This window comes from Euphorbia lathyris, chromosome 3 (genome assembly GCF_963576675.1).
Source record: "Euphorbia lathyris chromosome 3, ddEupLath1.1, whole genome shotgun sequence".
Classification (NCBI taxonomy): domain Eukaryota; kingdom Viridiplantae; phylum Streptophyta; class Magnoliopsida; order Malpighiales; family Euphorbiaceae; genus Euphorbia; species Euphorbia lathyris.
Genome location: NC_088912.1, coordinates 61,991,780 through 62,010,904, shown reverse-complemented (window position 1 = coordinate 62,010,904; position 19,125 = coordinate 61,991,780). Strand labels below are relative to the sequence as shown.

General features: G+C 38.4%; 1 protein-coding gene across 1 annotated transcript; it reads right to left on the bottom strand.

Moving 5' to 3' along the window:
• Positions 1-561: 561 nt before the first annotated feature.
• On the bottom strand, positions 562-13,723 carry LOC136223438 (ATP-dependent DNA helicase At3g02060, chloroplastic). Its single transcript, XM_066011431.1, has 13 exons — positions 12,943-13,723; positions 12,408-12,633; positions 11,942-12,187; positions 11,528-11,662; positions 11,079-11,203; positions 10,317-10,456; positions 9,875-9,945; positions 3,817-3,978; positions 3,353-3,439; positions 3,079-3,252; positions 2,113-2,157; positions 1,534-1,890; positions 562-1,246 (listed from the first exon to the last, which is right to left on the bottom strand). Exons 1-13 carry the CDS (start codon positions 13,533-13,535, stop codon positions 1,145-1,147), a joined length of 2,463 nt encoding a protein of 820 aa, XP_065867503.1. The 5' UTR covers positions 13,536-13,723; the 3' UTR covers positions 562-1,144.
• Between the last annotated feature and the right edge of the window lie 5,402 nt (positions 13,724-19,125).

The following is a 19,125-nucleotide window of genomic DNA, read 5'->3' as shown; positions in this document are numbered from 1 at the left end:
ACATCACTAGCCTAACACTATTTTGTGCAGATGTAATGAGACAAAAGAGACATATTGCAATTACATTAAGTAGCTTAACATATTTTTTTTTGTATAGATGTAACGAGATAAAGACGCGTTCAAACTAAACCTGTTGCAAACCATATTTTTTGTATCATGTTCTTTGACATGCCATTACTAAACATGTTAATTTAGTATCTTTTAACAAATTATAGCAACATCACTCGTTATTTAAACCCCCATTTATTTTTACCATTACTACTTTTCTCACTCCTTTCTTAATGAGGTTTAAATTACCATGATAATCTTTAATTCATTTTCATTTATTTCGAGAATAGAAAATATTAATTGGAAACGGATTTCAGCAGTTGTAATTTTTTTTTTTTGCAGGAGAGGAACATGCGCCAAAAAGTTAGAGAGAAGTTGTAGTTTCCAAAAAAAAAAAAAAAAAAAAAAACTAATTCTAGAGTCCATTGAGGTTATTGTAATTTCATTCCAGCTGAAGGACTTGCGTCAAAATTAAAATTAATTGCGGCTTAGCAATTTTAGAACACACTGAAAGGATGAGCAAGAGAGAGTTTTCTATACTCCTTTCAAACAAACTTTGTTTTTGCTCGACAATCCATTCATTGGCTACCTTACAAACGAATTTGTTTTCCAAACTAGACTAGACCCTCCTTTTTCTTTTGAAACCGTAGATGATACCAATTTAATTGAATTCAATAACTTCCAAAACATTAATGCCCAATAATATTAAATATGATTAAATTATAAACAGCAGGCTTACTCACATTTCTACTTGGCAGCACCACTCTTTCTTTCTCAAAAAGCATGATTATGCTCCCTTCCCTCCCCAAATCTTGGTCTGTGCTGGAGACTTCTTTTCACTGATGATTTGATTTCAACAAAATACACACTTGCTCTTCACCTAATCCACATATTACAACTGCACTTGTCTGCATCTTTTTATTCTTGTATTCTATTCTATTCTATTGTATTTCCCTCTGATTTGATTTTTGACATCCTCTCATGGACTTTCAATGAACCACTATTGGACTTCAACATACATAATACTTTTCACCCAATCAAGCAGAGCGACAATTGGCTGATTCTCTAACACAACTTCTTCATTCTGGACAAGGAACTAATATTTTATCAGTGCAGGAAGGCTTGAATGAAGTTCTGCCAAGCACTGAAAGATCCAATTTAGGAGTTGTTCTCTTGGAAGTTCAAGAAGAAGTTCCGCCTGTTCCCCTCATAACAAAGCAAATATTAGCAAAAAGCTGAAAACCCATTCATTTTGCATCAATAATAAATCAACAGTTTCCACTTTCTTTTATTCATTCCCCAGAAATAATTAAATGTTAGGTCAAAGTATTCATTTCCCTTAAAATCTCTCAGCTTGTCTTGTGCATTATTGCGAAACTAAATTTATCCTCTTTTCATCAAAATGAGTTTGTTGACAGACAGGCAAAGCATACACTCAATCAAATCTCATCCTCAAAAAGCAGATTTCAAGCTTTGGGCACATACCTTTATTTGGCCTCCATCAAAAACCAAGGAGTTTCGATGAATATCTGATGTCATTGAATCTATCATCAGCTTGAATACTTTTTCACTCATATTTGTTTTCATGCCAACCATCTTTCCTGAAGCATAAATTCTTGTTATCCCAAGATCTGCTGCCATTCTCCTTACATAGAGCTTCTTCAACAGAATCTCCATTGAGTAGGGTTCTTTTCCGTACTGGCGACGCAGATTCTCTATAAATTGCATAAGAGACCAGACATCTTTTCCCGCAGCCTTCTCAGCCAAACTAATAATTTCCATAGGATTCTCCAGATTATTTATGTACTCAGAAGGGAGATGAGGATTCACATTTAAATCAATCTGACATTCAAAATGACAAAAGAAAAAGTTAGCAAGACTACTTTCCTGAATTAATTGTAAATGTAAGGTAAATTTTTTACACAATATTTCATTAATGAAAAGATTGAAGCTTCAGCAGAATTACAATCTTCCTTTATATCGATGTTACTCACACTAAGATCATAAATCAATATTTTTTACTGTCAGATGGTACAGTACGTATTCTGAGGAGTATCAAAGTACCTGTACAGACTGGTAAGGCACAGAGATTACACGGTGTTCTTCAACCTGACAACCAAAAATCAGAAGGGTTATGGAGACTCAAATGTAAAGGCCTCAATCAATGATACTAGAAGCTCTAGAATCATTTTGGGCCTCAGAAGGGTTAGCCGACCCCGAATCATTTCGGGACTAAGGCTTTGTTGTTGTTGTTGTTGTTGTATACTAGAAGCTCTAGAATTGTTGACACCTACAAATGGCTGGGACAGATTACACAAGTGGCCCTAAAACTTAGGTAATTTTCACAGTTTAGCCCCTCAACTCCATTATTATAGAAAAAAGAAAAGGAACAGGAAAAAAACTCAAAATTAACTGAAATGTATTGAAAAGTTCAATTTGGATGGGTGGGAAGTATTAAAATGCCTAACGATTGGATGACCTGATCAACCTTGACCACATATATGATTGGGTTTATGATCCTTGTCAGCACAAAAAAAGGTGAATTACTTATTTTGCCCTTAATATACATTTTTCTTTCTATATAAGGAGTAAAATAGGTCTTTCACTTTTCTTTATCTGGACATATGTCATAAATCGGTCTTAAGTTGTCCAGGTAAGCAGACCGTTAGGTATTTTAACAATTTTCATCGAAATTGGACTTCTCTGTTAAATTTCAGTGAAGTTCTAAGTTTGCTTTTTCTCCCTTTTCTTTTATGCAAAATGAAGGGGTTGAACTGTGAAAACAGCATATGATGGAGAGCCACGAGTGTAAGTTACCCCAAATGGCTGCTAGCCATCTTTCCTGGTTCGTAAGTGGATTAGGTGTTCTTATATCTATCCACTTATTATAGCACAACTTAGTACGGTATGAAAAAAGTAAAGGCATAATAAATAGGGAAAAAATCTAAATAAATAATACAAGAAACTGAAACTGGATGCTTTTACATAATCTTCTTGAGAAAATACAATAAAATAGATCGTAAGGGTTACCTTGGATAAACTCTCAAAAAGCATTTCAAAGAAGAGATCAACGCCAACATTCCCAACATCCCCAGTCTGTTGCTCACCAAAAATGGTGCCAAATCCCCTTATACCCATGTCTCTCTCTGCCAGTTGGAAACCTTGGCCAAGTTCTTTGTATTCTTCAAGAGCTTTAAGCCTCTCCTGAAGTTGTTTTACGAATCAAATAGTGTATACTATGTGATTCAACTTGGCATACTGCTATAGATAATAGAAGGTACAGGATATCAATTGCACAACCTACCAAGGCATGATCAGTCAGCAGTGACTTATCAGGGTAAAATAAGTATGCATAAGCTTCCTTATCTGCCCGGCCCACTCTTCCACGCAACTATTCTCATAACATTGAAAAGAGAAAGTAAGATGACAGATTCTATTCTGCAAATAATTCAATTTATGTTCCACAAATGGAAAACTATTGCAACCATTTCATAATAAATTAAATACGGGTAAGTGATGAAAAAAAGCAACTTAACTTTCCACATATGATTCTTTTAATAAAGATACAAAGTAAAATGCAACTGGAAAGACAGAAGCGATTTATGTTTTTGAAGTCTTTGAATAGTCTTTCAACTCCATAATTGCTCAAAGACTTCAAAACATAAATCACTTTTGGCTACTGCCATGTCTTTTCAAGGAAAGAATTTTGCAACTGCTCTCTATTCAGACAACATAATGAAAATAGGGAGAAATAGACAAGACTAGAACCTGATACAATTGTGCAAGGCCAAATAGTTGAACATCCTGAATTATGATGGTGTTTGCATTCTGGATATCGAGCCCACTCTCCACTATGTTTGTACATATGAGAATCTTAATTTCACCTTGTGCAAATTTCTCCATGGTGTCCTCGAGCTGTTTTGAGTATTGCTAAACCAAAAAATGCAAGAGAGACCAAAATGAACTCAGAACAATGAGATTGGTTCAAAGTGCACAAGTATTCGAGCAAGTACAGAACCAACGAAAATACATAGATAGCACAAACAAACATTCAAACTATGAAGGTAATCAAGTGTACAAGACCAGGATGGCTTATAAGAGCAGACACTAGAAGAGTAAAAGTAAAATTATCAATTATTTATAGATGTACATATGAACAAGGAAAATAATCAAAGAAAAATGAAGTGGCGGAAATCCCATTGAAAGCAAGGTAAATCTAGGAAAGAAAAATTAGGTCAGTGATAGGAACTAGCACAGACAAGCCAAATAATACTGAAGAAGATAGAAGTTATGATATTAAGGCAATGGAACAGTGAACTACAACAATGGGGAAGAGTCACACTAACACAGCCCGACAACCTCAGGGACAAGCCCCTCACCTCTCCGCCGACAACTGGAGATCCCAAAACAAAATAATAATAATGTCTACCTTCAAAGGGGCACCTAACTTATTAATTAACCCTACCCACTAACAGACAAAATTATAAGCAGACACTGTAACTAATGCTCCCCCTCACGTGCCTTTTTTCTTTCTCTCATATACCCTCCAAATTCTGGGCCTATTGCTAACATTGCCGTCCGGTTGATGAGCAGTCTTGTCCTCAAGACTGAAGGAGGGAAATTGGGTGCGCATACTGATCTCGTCCTCCCACGTGGATTCTTCGGCGCCCTTGCTGGACCATTGCACCAACCATTGGCTAACCTCTTCGGCATTCCTCTTGATCACACGGGTCGCTAAGACCTTAGCTGGGGTAATAAAATCTGCCAGTTCCACTTCGAAACCTGCAGGCAGTGATGGTTCAACAGAGTGCGGGGCTGCTGCCGTTTTGAGCATGGATGCGTGAAAAACTGGATGAATCTTTGAGTGTGCTGGTAGTTGCAACCTGTATGCTACTTGTCCGATTCGACTAACCACCTGAAATGGTCCATAAAACTGAGCTGCCAATTTCTGGTTGACTCGCCTTGCGATTGACTGTTGTTTATGTGGCCTCAGTTTGAGGTAGACCCAGTCACCCTCGCTAAAAGACACATCCCTTCTATGCTTATTGGCTTCCTGCTGCATTCTCTGTTGAGCCTTCAACAGGTGAAATTTTAATTGGCCCAGCGCTTCAGTGCGGTCTGTGAGTTCTCGGGCTACCCATTCCACCTTAATTTCGCCTGGTACAAACTGTAATGGTGTCGGCGGTTTCCTGCCGTAAACTATTTCAAATGGGGTGACGCCTGTCGATACGTGATAAATGGTATTGTACCAATATTCCGCCCATGGCAACCAATTTGCCCACATACGAGGCTGTTCCACTGAAAAACAACGTAAATAAGTCTCGAGACAGCGGTCAACAACCTCTGTTTGACCATCGGATTCGGGATGATAGGCGAAGGACATGTGCAGCTTAGTGCCTTGAGCCCGAAATAACTCCTTCCAGAACCCACTCATAAAAATCGGATCCCGATCACTTACTATGGTTTGGGGGATACCGTGGAGCCGTACCACTTCCTTCACAAACACCTCCGCTATGGACTTGGCCGAGTAAGGATGCTTTAAGAGAATGAAATGGGCAAATTTACTAAGCCTGTCTACCACGACTAGGATTGAGTCAAATCCTCTCGATTTTGGGAGCCCAGTGATAAAGTCCATGGAGATTTCATTCCAAACGACATCTGGAATTTGCAACGGTTGCAAGAGACCGGCCGGGGCTAATGTGGAGGCCTTGTACCTCTGACAAATGTCACAATCCCGCACATAATCTTGTATTCTTCTGCTCATGCCAACCCAATAAATATTTGCTGCCAGCCGACGGTAAGTCCGATAGAACCCGGAGTGTCCCCCGGTAGGAGAAGCATGGTATTCTTCTAGCAAGGATGGAATAAGGGAAGAGTTAGCAGAAATAACTAATCTGTTTTTATACAATAAGACCCCATTTCTCAGTTGGAACCTTGGTCTTGAATTTGGATTTTGGACTAAATCCTCCCGTATTTTGTGCAAATGCTCGTCTGACTCCACCCCTTGGTACAACTGAGCTCCTTCCTCCCATTTCGGATAAGACAACAGCATAGTTAAGTCACCCTCGTTGTCACGCCTAGAAAGGGTATCAGCAGCTCCGTTCAACCTTCCAGGCTTGTAAAAAATATCAAATTGGTACCCTAATAATTTTGCAATCCAATTTTGCTGGTCACATGTAGTAATTCGTTGCTCTAAGAGGTGTTTCAAGCTTTTTTGATCAGTGAAAATTCGGAATTTCCTTCCCACCAAGTAGGTTCGCCAATGTTGTATTGCTAGCACCAATCCCATCATTTCTTTTTCATAGGCTGATTTAGATAAATTCCGATCAGAAAGTGCCTTGCTAAAAAAAAGCAATCGGTCTAGCATGTTGAATTAATATGGCCCCTACTCCTTTACCGGACGCATCACACTCAATGTCGAACGTTGTCGCGAAATTGGGTAGTGCCAAAACCGGAGCTGTCGTCATGGCCTGTTTCAGATTCTCGAATGCTGCTTGCGTGTCCGTGTTCCATTTGAATCCTTTTTTTTTTTGTGAGATCAGTGAGGGGTTTGGCAATTTTCCCATAGTTCACTATAAACTTTCTGTAGTACCCCGTTAAGCCCAAAAATCCCCGGACTCCCTTGACTGATTTAGGCCTTGGCCATTTCACCACTGCCTCTATCTTGGATGGATCCATTGATACGCCATCGCCCGTGATCACGTGACCCAAGTATTCGACTCTTTGACCCTAGAAACAACACTTCTTGATATTAGCTACGAACTGATTGTCATGTAGGATCTGGAGAACCTCTCTCACATGTCTCATGTGGGACTTCCACTCTCTACTGAATATGAGGATGTCGTCAAAAAATACAAGAACAGACTTACGAAGGTGGGCGCTGAATATTTCATTCATTGTTGCTTGGAACGTGGCAGGTGCATTTGTCAAACCGAAGGGCATAACAAGGTACTCGTAATGCCCATTATGCGCGCGGAACGCTGTCTTCTCCACATCCTCCTCCTTCATCAAAATTTGGTGATATCCCTCCTTTAGATCAATCTTAGAGAAGTATTGAGATCCAAACAATTCGTCCACCACAGGTATTGGATATTTGTCGGGTACCGTGACCTTGTTCAACGCCCGGTAATCCACACAGAGTCTCCAAGAAGCGTCTTTCTTTTTCACCAACAAAACTGGGCTCGAATAGGCGCTGTTGCTGTTTCTAATTACGCCCTGTTCTAAGAGATCTTCCACTTGTCTTTGTATCTCATCCTTATGGTGATGAGGATATCGGTAGGGTCGAACGCACACGGGTTGACTGCCCGGCAATAAGCTGATTGAGTGAGAGACTTGCCTTTGGGGTGGTAACTCTCGTGGTTCACGGAACACTGCAGCAAACTGTGCCAATAGGTCGTTTAACTCATCTCGCTGATGTCTTGACAACTTCATTGTATCTTCCCTCTCTCCGTCCAAATGAGCCACTGTGACATTGTTGCCCCCTTCTAGCCAAGCTTGTAGGGGAGTAGTGTTGGTGGATTCGGAATTTCCCCCTTCCAGCTCGACCAGTTTCCCCTTTTGCCAAAACTTCATCCGCCTTTGCCTCCAATCGTGGCGGACTTCGCCCAACGTCCTAAGCCACTCAATTCCCAGGATCATATCGAGATTACCCAAATCGAACACCAAGGCTTTGATCCTTCCTTCAAATTCCCCCATCTTCAAATCAATTACGGGACAAAATTTTGATACTCGGACCTGGTACCCATCTCCTAATCGAATACTCATGTCGGAACCCGTCACCGTTTTGATGCCCAATGACTCCACCAACCTTCTAGAGATGAAGTTATGAGTAGCACCGCTATCAACTAGAACAGAAATAGGAATCCCCTGTATTGCCCCATTAAATTTAATGGTTTTAAGGTCTTTGTTGTGATTACCTGTCAACCCATTCCATTCCAGGACTTTACACTCCCCTGTTCCGTTTTCGGTAGCCTCTTCGATCATAGTATCCGCCTCAATAAGCACGATCTCCCCTTCTCCGTCCACCTCTTCATCCTCCGCCAATAATAGAAGTCGCAATTTTCCCTCCGGACATCGGTGTTGGGGTGAGTAGGGCTGCGCGCATCTGAAACAGAGGCCTCTACGTTTTCTCTCCTCCCAGTCTTTCTGTGTGATATGCTTCGTTCCGCGATTGCGCAAGGTTTGCTGTGTATTGGAAGATGCAGTTGTAGAAGCCGTTATGGACCTTTGGGGATCAATCCTGGAGTTTCCAAACCCACTATTAGAAGTTGATCCAGCCCACTTACTATTATTGTGGCCCATGGGGTTTCCATCTTTATGATAAGCACCCTTCCACGTGCTTGGTGTCACGTGACTGTTGTTACTCCTTTCTCTCGATCTCCAACTTCCACCCCTGTAACCGCCGCCGCCTCCTTTATCTCTATCCTTCGAACGCTCTGCTGTTCTTGCTAATCGCATAGCTTCCAGCCTTGTCATGGGGTTATGCATCAATACTGAATCACGAATATCCCCCCTCAACCCTTTGATGAAATAACCAACATATTGTAGTTCTGGCTGTCTCGGAACCAATGACGCCAATAATTCGAAATCTTCGATGAACTTAGTCACCGTCGCTTCCTGTTACAGTGCCGCTAACTCCACGTAAGGGTTTTGTATCTCCAGACTTCCGAATCGCTGTAACAACTCCTCTTTGAACAAATCCCAGGTCACTGTATGCGTTGATTCTGTCAAAATAGTGAACCAGTTTATGGCTGGGCCAGCCATACAAATTTCTGCCATGGGTATCCTTACCTCCGGTGAAGTGTGATTAATTCGGAAGTAGGTTTCCGCCCTTGTTAACCACCCTTTTGGGTCCACCCCTTCAAACATTGGTAGTTTTACTTTTCGTCCGGCAAAATGTGGATCGGTGTTAGGGTTCACCTCTGATGTGTTGGGAGAGAGAGCTACTAGATCAAGCTGTCTCCTTGGACCAGGGGTAATGTTTTGACCCATCATAGCAGCCACATCGATGCCTTGATCAGTCGGTTCCTCTCGAACGTTCCTCCTCTGGGACACAAAGTCCTCAATTTGCGGCTGTTTATCTAAGCATTTCAATATGTTGGACATCTGCACCTTGATCTCCTCCATGGAAATCTGCATTGACGACATATTCTGGGACAGCATGGTAACTTGGTTACCCACGCCAGTGATTTGTCTCTCTACTCCAATTATCTTGGCGTCCACTGAATCGAACTTTGTTTGGACCCATTGATCCATTTCTCCACTGGTATTAGACATCCGGCAGGTCGGACCAAAATGATAGGAACTAGCACAGACAAGCCAAATAATACTGAAGAAGATAGAAGTTATGATATTAAGGCAATGGAACAGTGAACTACAACAATGGGGAAGAGTCACACTAACACAGCCCGACAACCTCAAGGACAAGCCCCTCACCTCTCCGCCGACAACTGGAGATCCCAAAACAAAATAATAATAATGTCTACCTTCAAAGGGGCACCTAACTTATTAATTAACCCTACCCACTAACAGACAAAATTATAAGCAGACACCGTAACTAATGCTCCCCCTCACGTGCCTTTTTTCTTTCTCTCATATACCCTCCAAATTCTGGGCCTATTGCTAACAGTCAGCGTTTGAACATCTGTTAGAATAGTGGCAATCTTCACACTAAATTGTTGAAATGATAATATAAACTTCAAAAGTGAAACATAAAATATTCACCATTGTGACATGGAACTTCATGTCCCAGGCCAGCTTTAGAATATCAAGTTATCAACATGCCAGCAGTAGCCATTACAGCCATGGAATTTGAGTAAGAGAATACCTTTCCATGTGCAATAGCTATTTCAACATTTGGAAATGACTCTTCAAGAAAACCCATAACTTCTTCAAGTCCTGTTAACCAGAAATGATCGAAAACATATATATATTATAAAACTAAAAGAAATCAACTTCAGATGCGCAAAAAACAAAACAAAAGAGAGAGAGAGAGTAGACTTTATAATGAATTAATTGGTAGTGAAGTGATTTGAAAGGTAACAAACTTCTTTGTAATTTTAATTTCACCTTCTCTTCTTTTAAGTGGTTAGGAACCACATCTCATTCTCTTGCTTACCAGAAAAATCAATTGACTTTACAGAAAGATGATAGGTAGTAATGCATGTACCAAAAGGAAGGTGAAAAAATATGATTATTACTAGCCATATCATGATGGTATTGACCATGAGCATAATTTGACATTACAAATTAAAAAGGATATATTGTACCTTTAATACGAGGCAAGACATAAAATACTTGGCCATCTCGTTCCAGCTCATGTTTGATTGCTGACATTACCTTTTCTTTACTGTATGCTGACAGATGGGTCTTTATAGGAACTCTTTCTGGAGGTGGAGTTGAAATTAAACTGAAAGGGTAAGTACATTTTCTACGTCACTGAACTATAAGTTCTCAAATCATTGATCTAAACGAAGTTTGTACAGTTGTACTAGAATGACGCCATTGTGTTCTTGTAGAATAACATTTTAGCGTTTTTTTAAGATCGTTATTGAAGCTTTACCACAAAGTAGGAAGGGCAAAAAAGTTAAAATACAACAATAACATCAGAGTCAGCCAATCAGAGCATTATATATCATATTCAGCAAACCCTTTACCTTATATGACATATGCAACTCCCCTTTCAATCATGCTGGTTGTTTTTTTTTTCCGACTCAATACATCAATTCAATTATATTCATGCATATGTAACTTGATATGTACAATTGTCTTCCTTCAAATATTCTGTTCATGTAATTGTATTCACAATGTCAACAATTTTTTTTTCGTATGATGGTTCATGTTAGCCGACCCCGAATCATTTCGGGACTAAGGCTGTGTTGTTGTTGTTCATCTACTAATACTATTATCCTTTTTCACTGATACGTTGTGATGCTTCCCATTAAATCATAGAGATTGTAATCTAGATTCAGATACATGGCAGTAGCAAATATGTAAATCTTCATTACGCACATGTATCTCATGCATTTTACCTTGCATCACGAAATCCAGTCAATGCTAAATAAAGTGTTCGAGGTATGGGTGTTGCAGAAAGAGTGAGGACATCAACTGAAGTCTTGAAAGAAGCAATCTTCTCCTTCTGTTTGACACCAAACCTCTAAAAAAAGCAAAGACACATAGGAAGCAAGTCAAATAACATAAGCATACATGACACACAAATTGTTATTTCTAACAGGTTTAAGAATTATAGTAAGAGGTTAGCTGACTGGAGCTTTAAGTTCCTCTATGGTTTCCTTCATCCTTCTCATATCGCATACAAGGTAATTACACTGGGATGATAAGTCCCCTTTAAATTATTACACTTTTAAAGAAAGAATAAATTAAACATCAAATTGGAAAGAAAAGTTATCCTAAACAGATATACTAAAGGGTATGTAGATCAGGTAGATGTTCGTTCCAGATACTGGCTTTTGAAGCTAACCTGTTCTTCATCAACCACCAAAAGGCCAAGATTATTGTACACAACACGACTTCCAAGAAGCGAGTGAGTTCCCACGATGATGTTCAAATCACCATGTTTGATCATTTCAAAATGCTTCTCTTTCTCTGCTTTAGTCTGCACATAGCAATGATTCTCAAAACCTTAAGCACTTAAAAATTATGAATTCTTAAAATCTTAAAATCAAAAACTTGTTAAGTATCCTCCTATCATACTATTTCATAACACTACAATTAATCGACAATAAGCTGCATACTTGATGTTAGTACTTCAAAGAACCTAGTACATGTATTATATTATATTTGAATTTATCCTCTAGATAAGTGTTAACTTCTGTAGAAATGCCACCAATGTGAATTATGGACAACTCTCAGAAGATTAGAACAAAAACATTACCTGAAACCGACTTAGAAGTCCAACACTCATATTTGAATAGCTGGAAAACCTTTCCAAAATAACTTCATAATGTTGTTTAGCTAAAACAATTGTGGGGGCTAAAACCATAGCTTGCTTTCCTGTTGAGACCACGCAGAAGATGGCCCGCAAAGCAACTTCTGTTTTACCAAACCCAACATCTCCACAAATTAAGCGATCCATTGGAGTTTCTCTCTCAGTCAAATCCCTCTGAACCTCATTGAAAGCCTGGAACGAAATATCAATTTATGAGAGGAAGCAAAAGAAAGGGCACGAAGACTAAAAAATTTATGAAAAGCATTAGTGCAAGTTGAATTTATTACATTGACATGTCCACAAATATCACTGCAAAAATAGCTACAACTAACTCCTGCATCCCCTTATCCAACAGGCTACATTACATAATTGAACAGTGAAATTGAGTATATATATAAGAAAAAAACCTTACCTGCTTCTGATCTGGTGTAGGTTCATAAGGAAATTGCGCCACAAATTCAGCCATGGCAAGATTCTTTGGATAGGGAGGTCTTCTTTGTTTCAACCTATGTAAATACAGCTCCATCAAGTCAACAACCATTTTTTGAATTGCAATCTTTCCTTTTGTCTTTCTCTTCTCCCATGTGCTAGTATCATTCAATTTGCTCAAAGTCCGAGGCTTTTTGTTCTCATTGGGGCTGGAAAAGCAGTGGAATAGGAAATAAATGAACCAAAATCATCACAATTTGCTACTGTAACATTATAACTAGTCCATTATGGGTTGTTCAATCAGTTACGCACAAGATATCCATTTTTTTTTATTCATTTGATTATATTTCTCTCTTCTCCCTGTATAAAGCCCTATTTTAATGGTGTACAAACTGAAGCAGTGCGGAACCAATCAGAAAGAAGCTAACAGTGCGAGTGTGATTTTATAGCAGCAACTGAAAAAAAAAAAAAAAAAAAAAAAAAGAATAAGCAGGAAAGGAAACGAGAGAAAAACCTACAGACTATATCGATAAAGCATGCGAGAAGCCTGCTTAACAGGGAGCTTAGCCATGCCATCGGCGTATTCGATGAAAACATACTCAGATGGCTCAGTAGAAGTCTTTGAAACATCAAATTTGATACCAACAAACCTCCCAATCCCAACCTTCTTATGCACAACATAATCCCCAGAAACAAGAGAATAGGGGTCCACCTTGTAACTGAAAACGCCCCCTTCTTTCCTTTTCCTCTCTCCCTTCAATTTCTGCAATCCCCTCTGTTGTTGTTCCTTCACCATCTTGATGTACTTATCAGCCTCTTTGGAGTCCATTAGGGTTCTGGAGGTATCCCTCTTGCTGTAATCCCGCTGAATCCTCTCGTTGAGGATGGAAATGGGATCGTGCTCAGTGTCAATCTTTTGTTTGCGTTGCCCAAATTGAGTGACAGCAGTGGCGGTGGCGGGAGCAGAAATGGCATTAGTGAGAGAAATTGATAGCTTATTCTTGTAAATGTGGTTTCGGTGACAAGGACATTTGGCATTGAAGAGCTTCCATATCTTGGGAGAAGAGTTAAACTTAAAGATAAGGGGCGAGGATATATCAAGAGAAGCCATTGAAGCGGGAGAAGGATATAGTAGAGAAAGGTTTTCAGTTAAATTGAATAGAGATAGGAAAGGAGAAACAGAAGAAGTTGGACATCTTTCTATGGTGGTGGTGGTGGTGGTGGCGGTGGCGGTGGTGGGTGAAGGCTGTGGTTGCAGTGGTTTAAGAGGGGTTTAGGGAGAAGGGGAACAACTGTTTTTCTGGTTACAACAAAGTGTTTGATATTTGAATTGTTGGGATAAGTTTGATATTTTATTATTGTGAATGCTGGCGTGGACTTTCTCTTTCTTTCCGGTGAATAAATAAATAGTATATTTGACTGAACTAAATTGTTTTTAGGGTAAAGGTGCAAAAATACCTCTAACGTTTTGGGTTAGGAGTAATTTTACCCCTAACGTTTAAAATGGTGCAACTTTACCCCTAACGTAGGAAGCCAAGAGCAATTTTACCCCTAACGTTAATAAATTAGGTAAATTTGAGAAATAATTCATCAAACTGTCTTCTCGGTCATGAATCTTGTCATCTACACTTCATACGTGTGTCATTTTATCAGTAACAAATCATAAACATACGTTGGGATGTGAAAAAAAATAAAAAATATATACTATCTTTTGTACGAATTAGACAAAATAAATACAAAAAATTCACCAAATTTATAAATATTAAGCTCAAATTTTATTATTAAATTATAAAAAAACATAAAATCATTTTTTCAGAACGAATTGTTATGCAATTGGTGCTGAATAAGGAACAAAAATATCCGTGTTTTATAATAGTGTCTGAAATTGACCCAATTTATTAACGTTAGGGGTAAAATTGCTCTTCACTTCCAACGTTAGGGGCAAAATCGCACTATTTTAAACGTTAAGGGTAAAATTGGTCATAACCTAAAACGTTAGGGTATTTTTGCACCTTAACCCTTTTTTATTTATTTGTTTTTTGAAAAAGTTATTATTTATTCATTTTCATCATTCACTTCTCTCAACTTCTCCTTTAACCTTTGTTTGAGAGTTTGGAGGTTAATGGAGGTTAGAGTTAAAGGAGATAATAGAAAGGGAATGGAGGTAATGGAAATGAAAGTTAAAAAATAACCTTGTTTGGGAGTTTATAGGATGTAAATGAGGTTAAATGTTTAACTTCGTTTGAGAGTTTAAATGTGGAGGGAATGGATGTTAAATTTACCCTGCAGAGACAAGAAATTTTAAAAAACTTTACGTTACTCTCATTAACCTCTAACCTCCATTTACTCTAAAAAAATAATTCCCAAACAAAGTTAACTTAATACTTAACATTCCATTACTCTCATTAACCTCATCCCAAACAAGGGCTTAGTTTCTTATCCACTTCATTTGTTTTGGTTACAAAATAACAACTACTCCTTCCTACACTTCATTTTCTTTCTTCATTCAAATTACTTCACACTTTTTAATTTATTTACTTAAAGACTCGTCAATTCTTCAAGTTTTTCTTTCTTCATTCAAATCACTTCACACTTTTTAATCTATTTTATGAAAACGAGAGACTAGATGGAGCGTACATCCCAATTGGCATCCCCTACACCCCGAAAAGCTAGGCCCTAAGAACTAAAATTGAATAAAAAATGGAAGAGATTACAAAAGAATTAAAAAATGGAATCATCGAAAATGATAGTGCTCCATACATTTGAGTCATCTAAAATGAAATGGTTACGTAAGGAAGACGCAGAGGGCTACCAAATAATTGAATTAGACGGTATCCCAAACCTTGTAAGAGCGTCGGCTGCTCGGTTCTCTTTATGGAATATGTGTGATGCAAAAATCTCCATGGTGGTCATGTAGTGTAAATAGGCCAACCATTCCTACTTTATCGTCTAGGGAATGTCAATAGATCGTTGCTTAATTGGATTGACTACGTATATGACATCACATTCAATCCAAAGTTTTCTCTATCCTTTTTCTCATGCAAGATCAACAGCAAAGATGACGACCTTTAGTTCAACAATCGTAGCAAAGGAATTAACAATTGGAAATGCAAAACAGCCACGTGGAAATCCTCTAAAGGTTATGAAAATGCCTCGTAGTAGCTCTCGGGGGATTCCAATGTCTAACTTTGAGCTATTCTAAGGGTGGAGGAAGCTATCGAACCCTGATAATGGTTGGTGCGCATGGTGGCATGTCATTAGTATTTAGTTATTGTAAAATGTGCCCGCCCAGCTGCTTTCTCAAATAAAGACCCAAAGTTTTTAATTTATTTACTTAAAGACTCATGAATTCTTCAAGTTTGCATCCTCTCAATACTACTACATTTGAAGAGTTCTACAAAAAAAAAAAAGGTATGCTAATTTTTTTAACAAGATTGAGACAGTGTCGATGTATTGTGATTTTAGCAAATATTTCATGCATATAAAATTAAAATTATGTGTATATATTTAGTTAGTAATGTTCTTAAAATTATGTTCTTAAAATCAGTCGCCCTAACTAAAGTATGAGCTACATGATTTACGGATCAACTAACAAATTGAACACAACAATTATGGATAGCCCTTACAAGAGCTTTACATTAATTAACAATTAAACCAAACATAAAGATTGAATCCTCTTGATCATTGGTAGTTTGAACTAAAAGTTGAGAATTCGATTAAAGCGTGACATCTTGAAACCCATTTACCTTCAGCAAACTTAGAGCTTCCCTCACACCAAGACCTTCGGCAATCAATATATCAGAAGTGTAAGAAAGCCTACCATTTCCAGCAAACACAAAACCTGTAGAGTTCCTCAATATGAAACCATATCCAACACATTGAAACAACGGAAACACAATAATCTTGACATTACAAATAAGCGAACTAGAGGTAACCAATTAGTTGTCAAGTTGGGGGCAGTAAAAGAAATAGGCTGATAGGTATGCCACTAGTTCCATCGATATAAAAAAACGACGGCTGAGCTAAAAATTACTCCCACCGACGAAGTAGAGTTACTCCAAACAAGCTGATTCCGATTACGCCATAGACCCCAACAGATAACCACCGCAACAACAGAGTCGGATAGATTTATTAGCAAAAATATATGCCCAAAAATTAGCTAAATTGGTAAAAAAAATAGAGATAATATCCATAATATTAGAGAAACTCCAAACCTATTTTGTAGTTGTACACTGAATAAGAACATGATAAGGATTTTCATCAAAGAGACCACATAGAGGGAAAACCTATAAGACTGGAACATGTCAGACTTTAAGAGTTGTTCTAATTGGAAGGCAAGAAGAGATAGAGCGCCAAATTAAATCTTTAGCTCTAGGAGGAACAATAAATTTCCAAACCTTTCTTCAGAAATCTGGATTATCAGCTTGGGTAGAGAGGATTTTGTATCCTTCCTTCAACGTATATCATCCTCTTCTATCACCAAGCCAATACCAACTATCAGTAGAGGCACCTATTGTTGGTCCCTTATAACGTGATAAGTTTAGTTCCAAGGGGGGATAAGAACTATTTAAAATTTTGTCCGTTTAGGCTGACTTCTTTTCTAAAGAAAAGGTTTACACAGCGGCGCTAAGTAGTTCTAAGACACAAGCTTAGTCAACTTGTGACTAAGTCTGCTTCTTTACTTGAGTCAGGAGATAGCACTTAGAGTCTATTCCTGAACTCAACTTCTTAGTGCACTCAACTCAGCGTGAGTTTGTTACTTAGTCAGTTTTTATAGCAAGCAATATATGTAAAGGAGTTTAAGGTTAGAAATAAGTTACTCAGCAGACTTATCCTGGTTCGGCCTCTCCGCCTACGTCCAGTCCCCGGAACTCGTTCTGAGCTTTTTGAATTCCCTACTGAGCTCTTTAAAGGTAGAGCACCAAACCTTTTACAATAGAAGCTGAGTATACAAGAGTACCTTCCTCTATACCTCTACTCACTCCTATATCTACCGCTGAGTACTATAACCGAGTACTCAGCCTCTCCTTTCTATTCTTCTAGAAATGATAAAGTGTTTGTCCTAAACAACAATTGCTAAGACACTTTAGATGATTGAAAATCACTCTAGACTTTTACACAATAATATGGAAATTGGTGTAAGTTTTTTTCTTTGCTTTTCTCACAGAACTTCGTGTATGAATTTGGACAGCGTTTCGGCTAATTGAAGATCTGCATCGAATGAAGCAAATGAGAGGTCTATTTATAGTGACACTTGAGGCACCGGAAATTTCGAATTTCGAAATAACCGTTGGAGGGAAATGGCTTCCTGTCATTGTCACTCAGTACGCGCTCAGTGTCGTTGGCCAATGAGATTCTTGCATCTTCTGTCCACGGCAGTGCTCGGCAGTTTTTCGTCTGGCAAACAAAATGTTTCGACATTTTTGGCAAAGTCTTCCAGACAGCTTCCTGCGCCTTCTGAACTTTACCCAAAGTAGAAATACTTTGTCTACAAGTTGGTTCTTGTCTGCCGTTGTCCTGACTGCTTGTCGCTTAACTCAGCAGCTTCCTCTTGAAACTTTTGCTAGAAGGCTTCTCGATCCTTCTTTATGTTGAGTCGTCGTTTTGCTTGATACGACTTCGTTTCGTCTTCTTGGGCCATGAGGTCTTGATTATGTTGACTTGGGCTTGACTTCCACTCATGGGCTTTTAGACTTTATATTTTAATGTCTTATGGATAAATAAACTCAACATTGAACAAACACATTAGTATAAATAAATCAAAGCATTTAAATTCAATGTGTTAGAATATTTTTTATCAATTACTTAAATAATTTTGTCAGATCAAAATCATGTGGAAAGGTGTTTCAACACCTATACTCAAAAGAATTTGACGGATAAGATCAACATCCCACTAAGAAAAAAAAAGCCGTGTAACTTCAAATCATCCCAAGAGAGACCCGCGTTATAAAAAAGATAAAAACCGTAAAGATCTCATTGAAGGGAGGGATAGGACTTTCGATATAAGGAATATCAAGATCTAGAAGCTAAGGATGACCCCACACTTGGATATCAGTCCAATTACCAACTAAGCATCTAGCACCCCTATGGAAGATCTCGAGCTTTCAAAATACTACGCCATAAGAATCTCGAATTACTCTTCAATTTAGCCCTAATAAAACCAGTATTAGGATGATATCTCGCCTTATACACCCTTACAACAAGAGAATTTGGGTTGGACAGGAGAGATCAACCTTGTTTAGCTAAATTCCCTAAGTTAAAACGATTCAACTTTCGAAAGCCCATTCCCCTTGACATTTAGGTACACACAATTGATCACAAAATCTCCAACAAGTACCTTACTGGTTTTTACTAGAAGAACCCCACCAAAATCAATTTATAATTCTTTCAAACCATGTGCAGAGAGTGACATGGATCTTAAAGAGACTCACTGCATAAGATGGGATGGCTTGAAGGACCGACTTGATTAAAAATTCTTTCCCCGCTCTAGAGATGAATTTAGACTTCCAACTAAAAATTCAGACTTTGACTCTTTCTTCAAGATAATGAAAAATTTCGAGCTTATTTCCACCAATAAGACAAGGCAACCCCAAGTAGCTAACAACCATATCATTTGAATAAACCTCAAACAAATTGCACAACTCTTGACAAACCAACGAAGAATAATTTTTACTGAAAGTAATTGAAGACTTATCATAGCT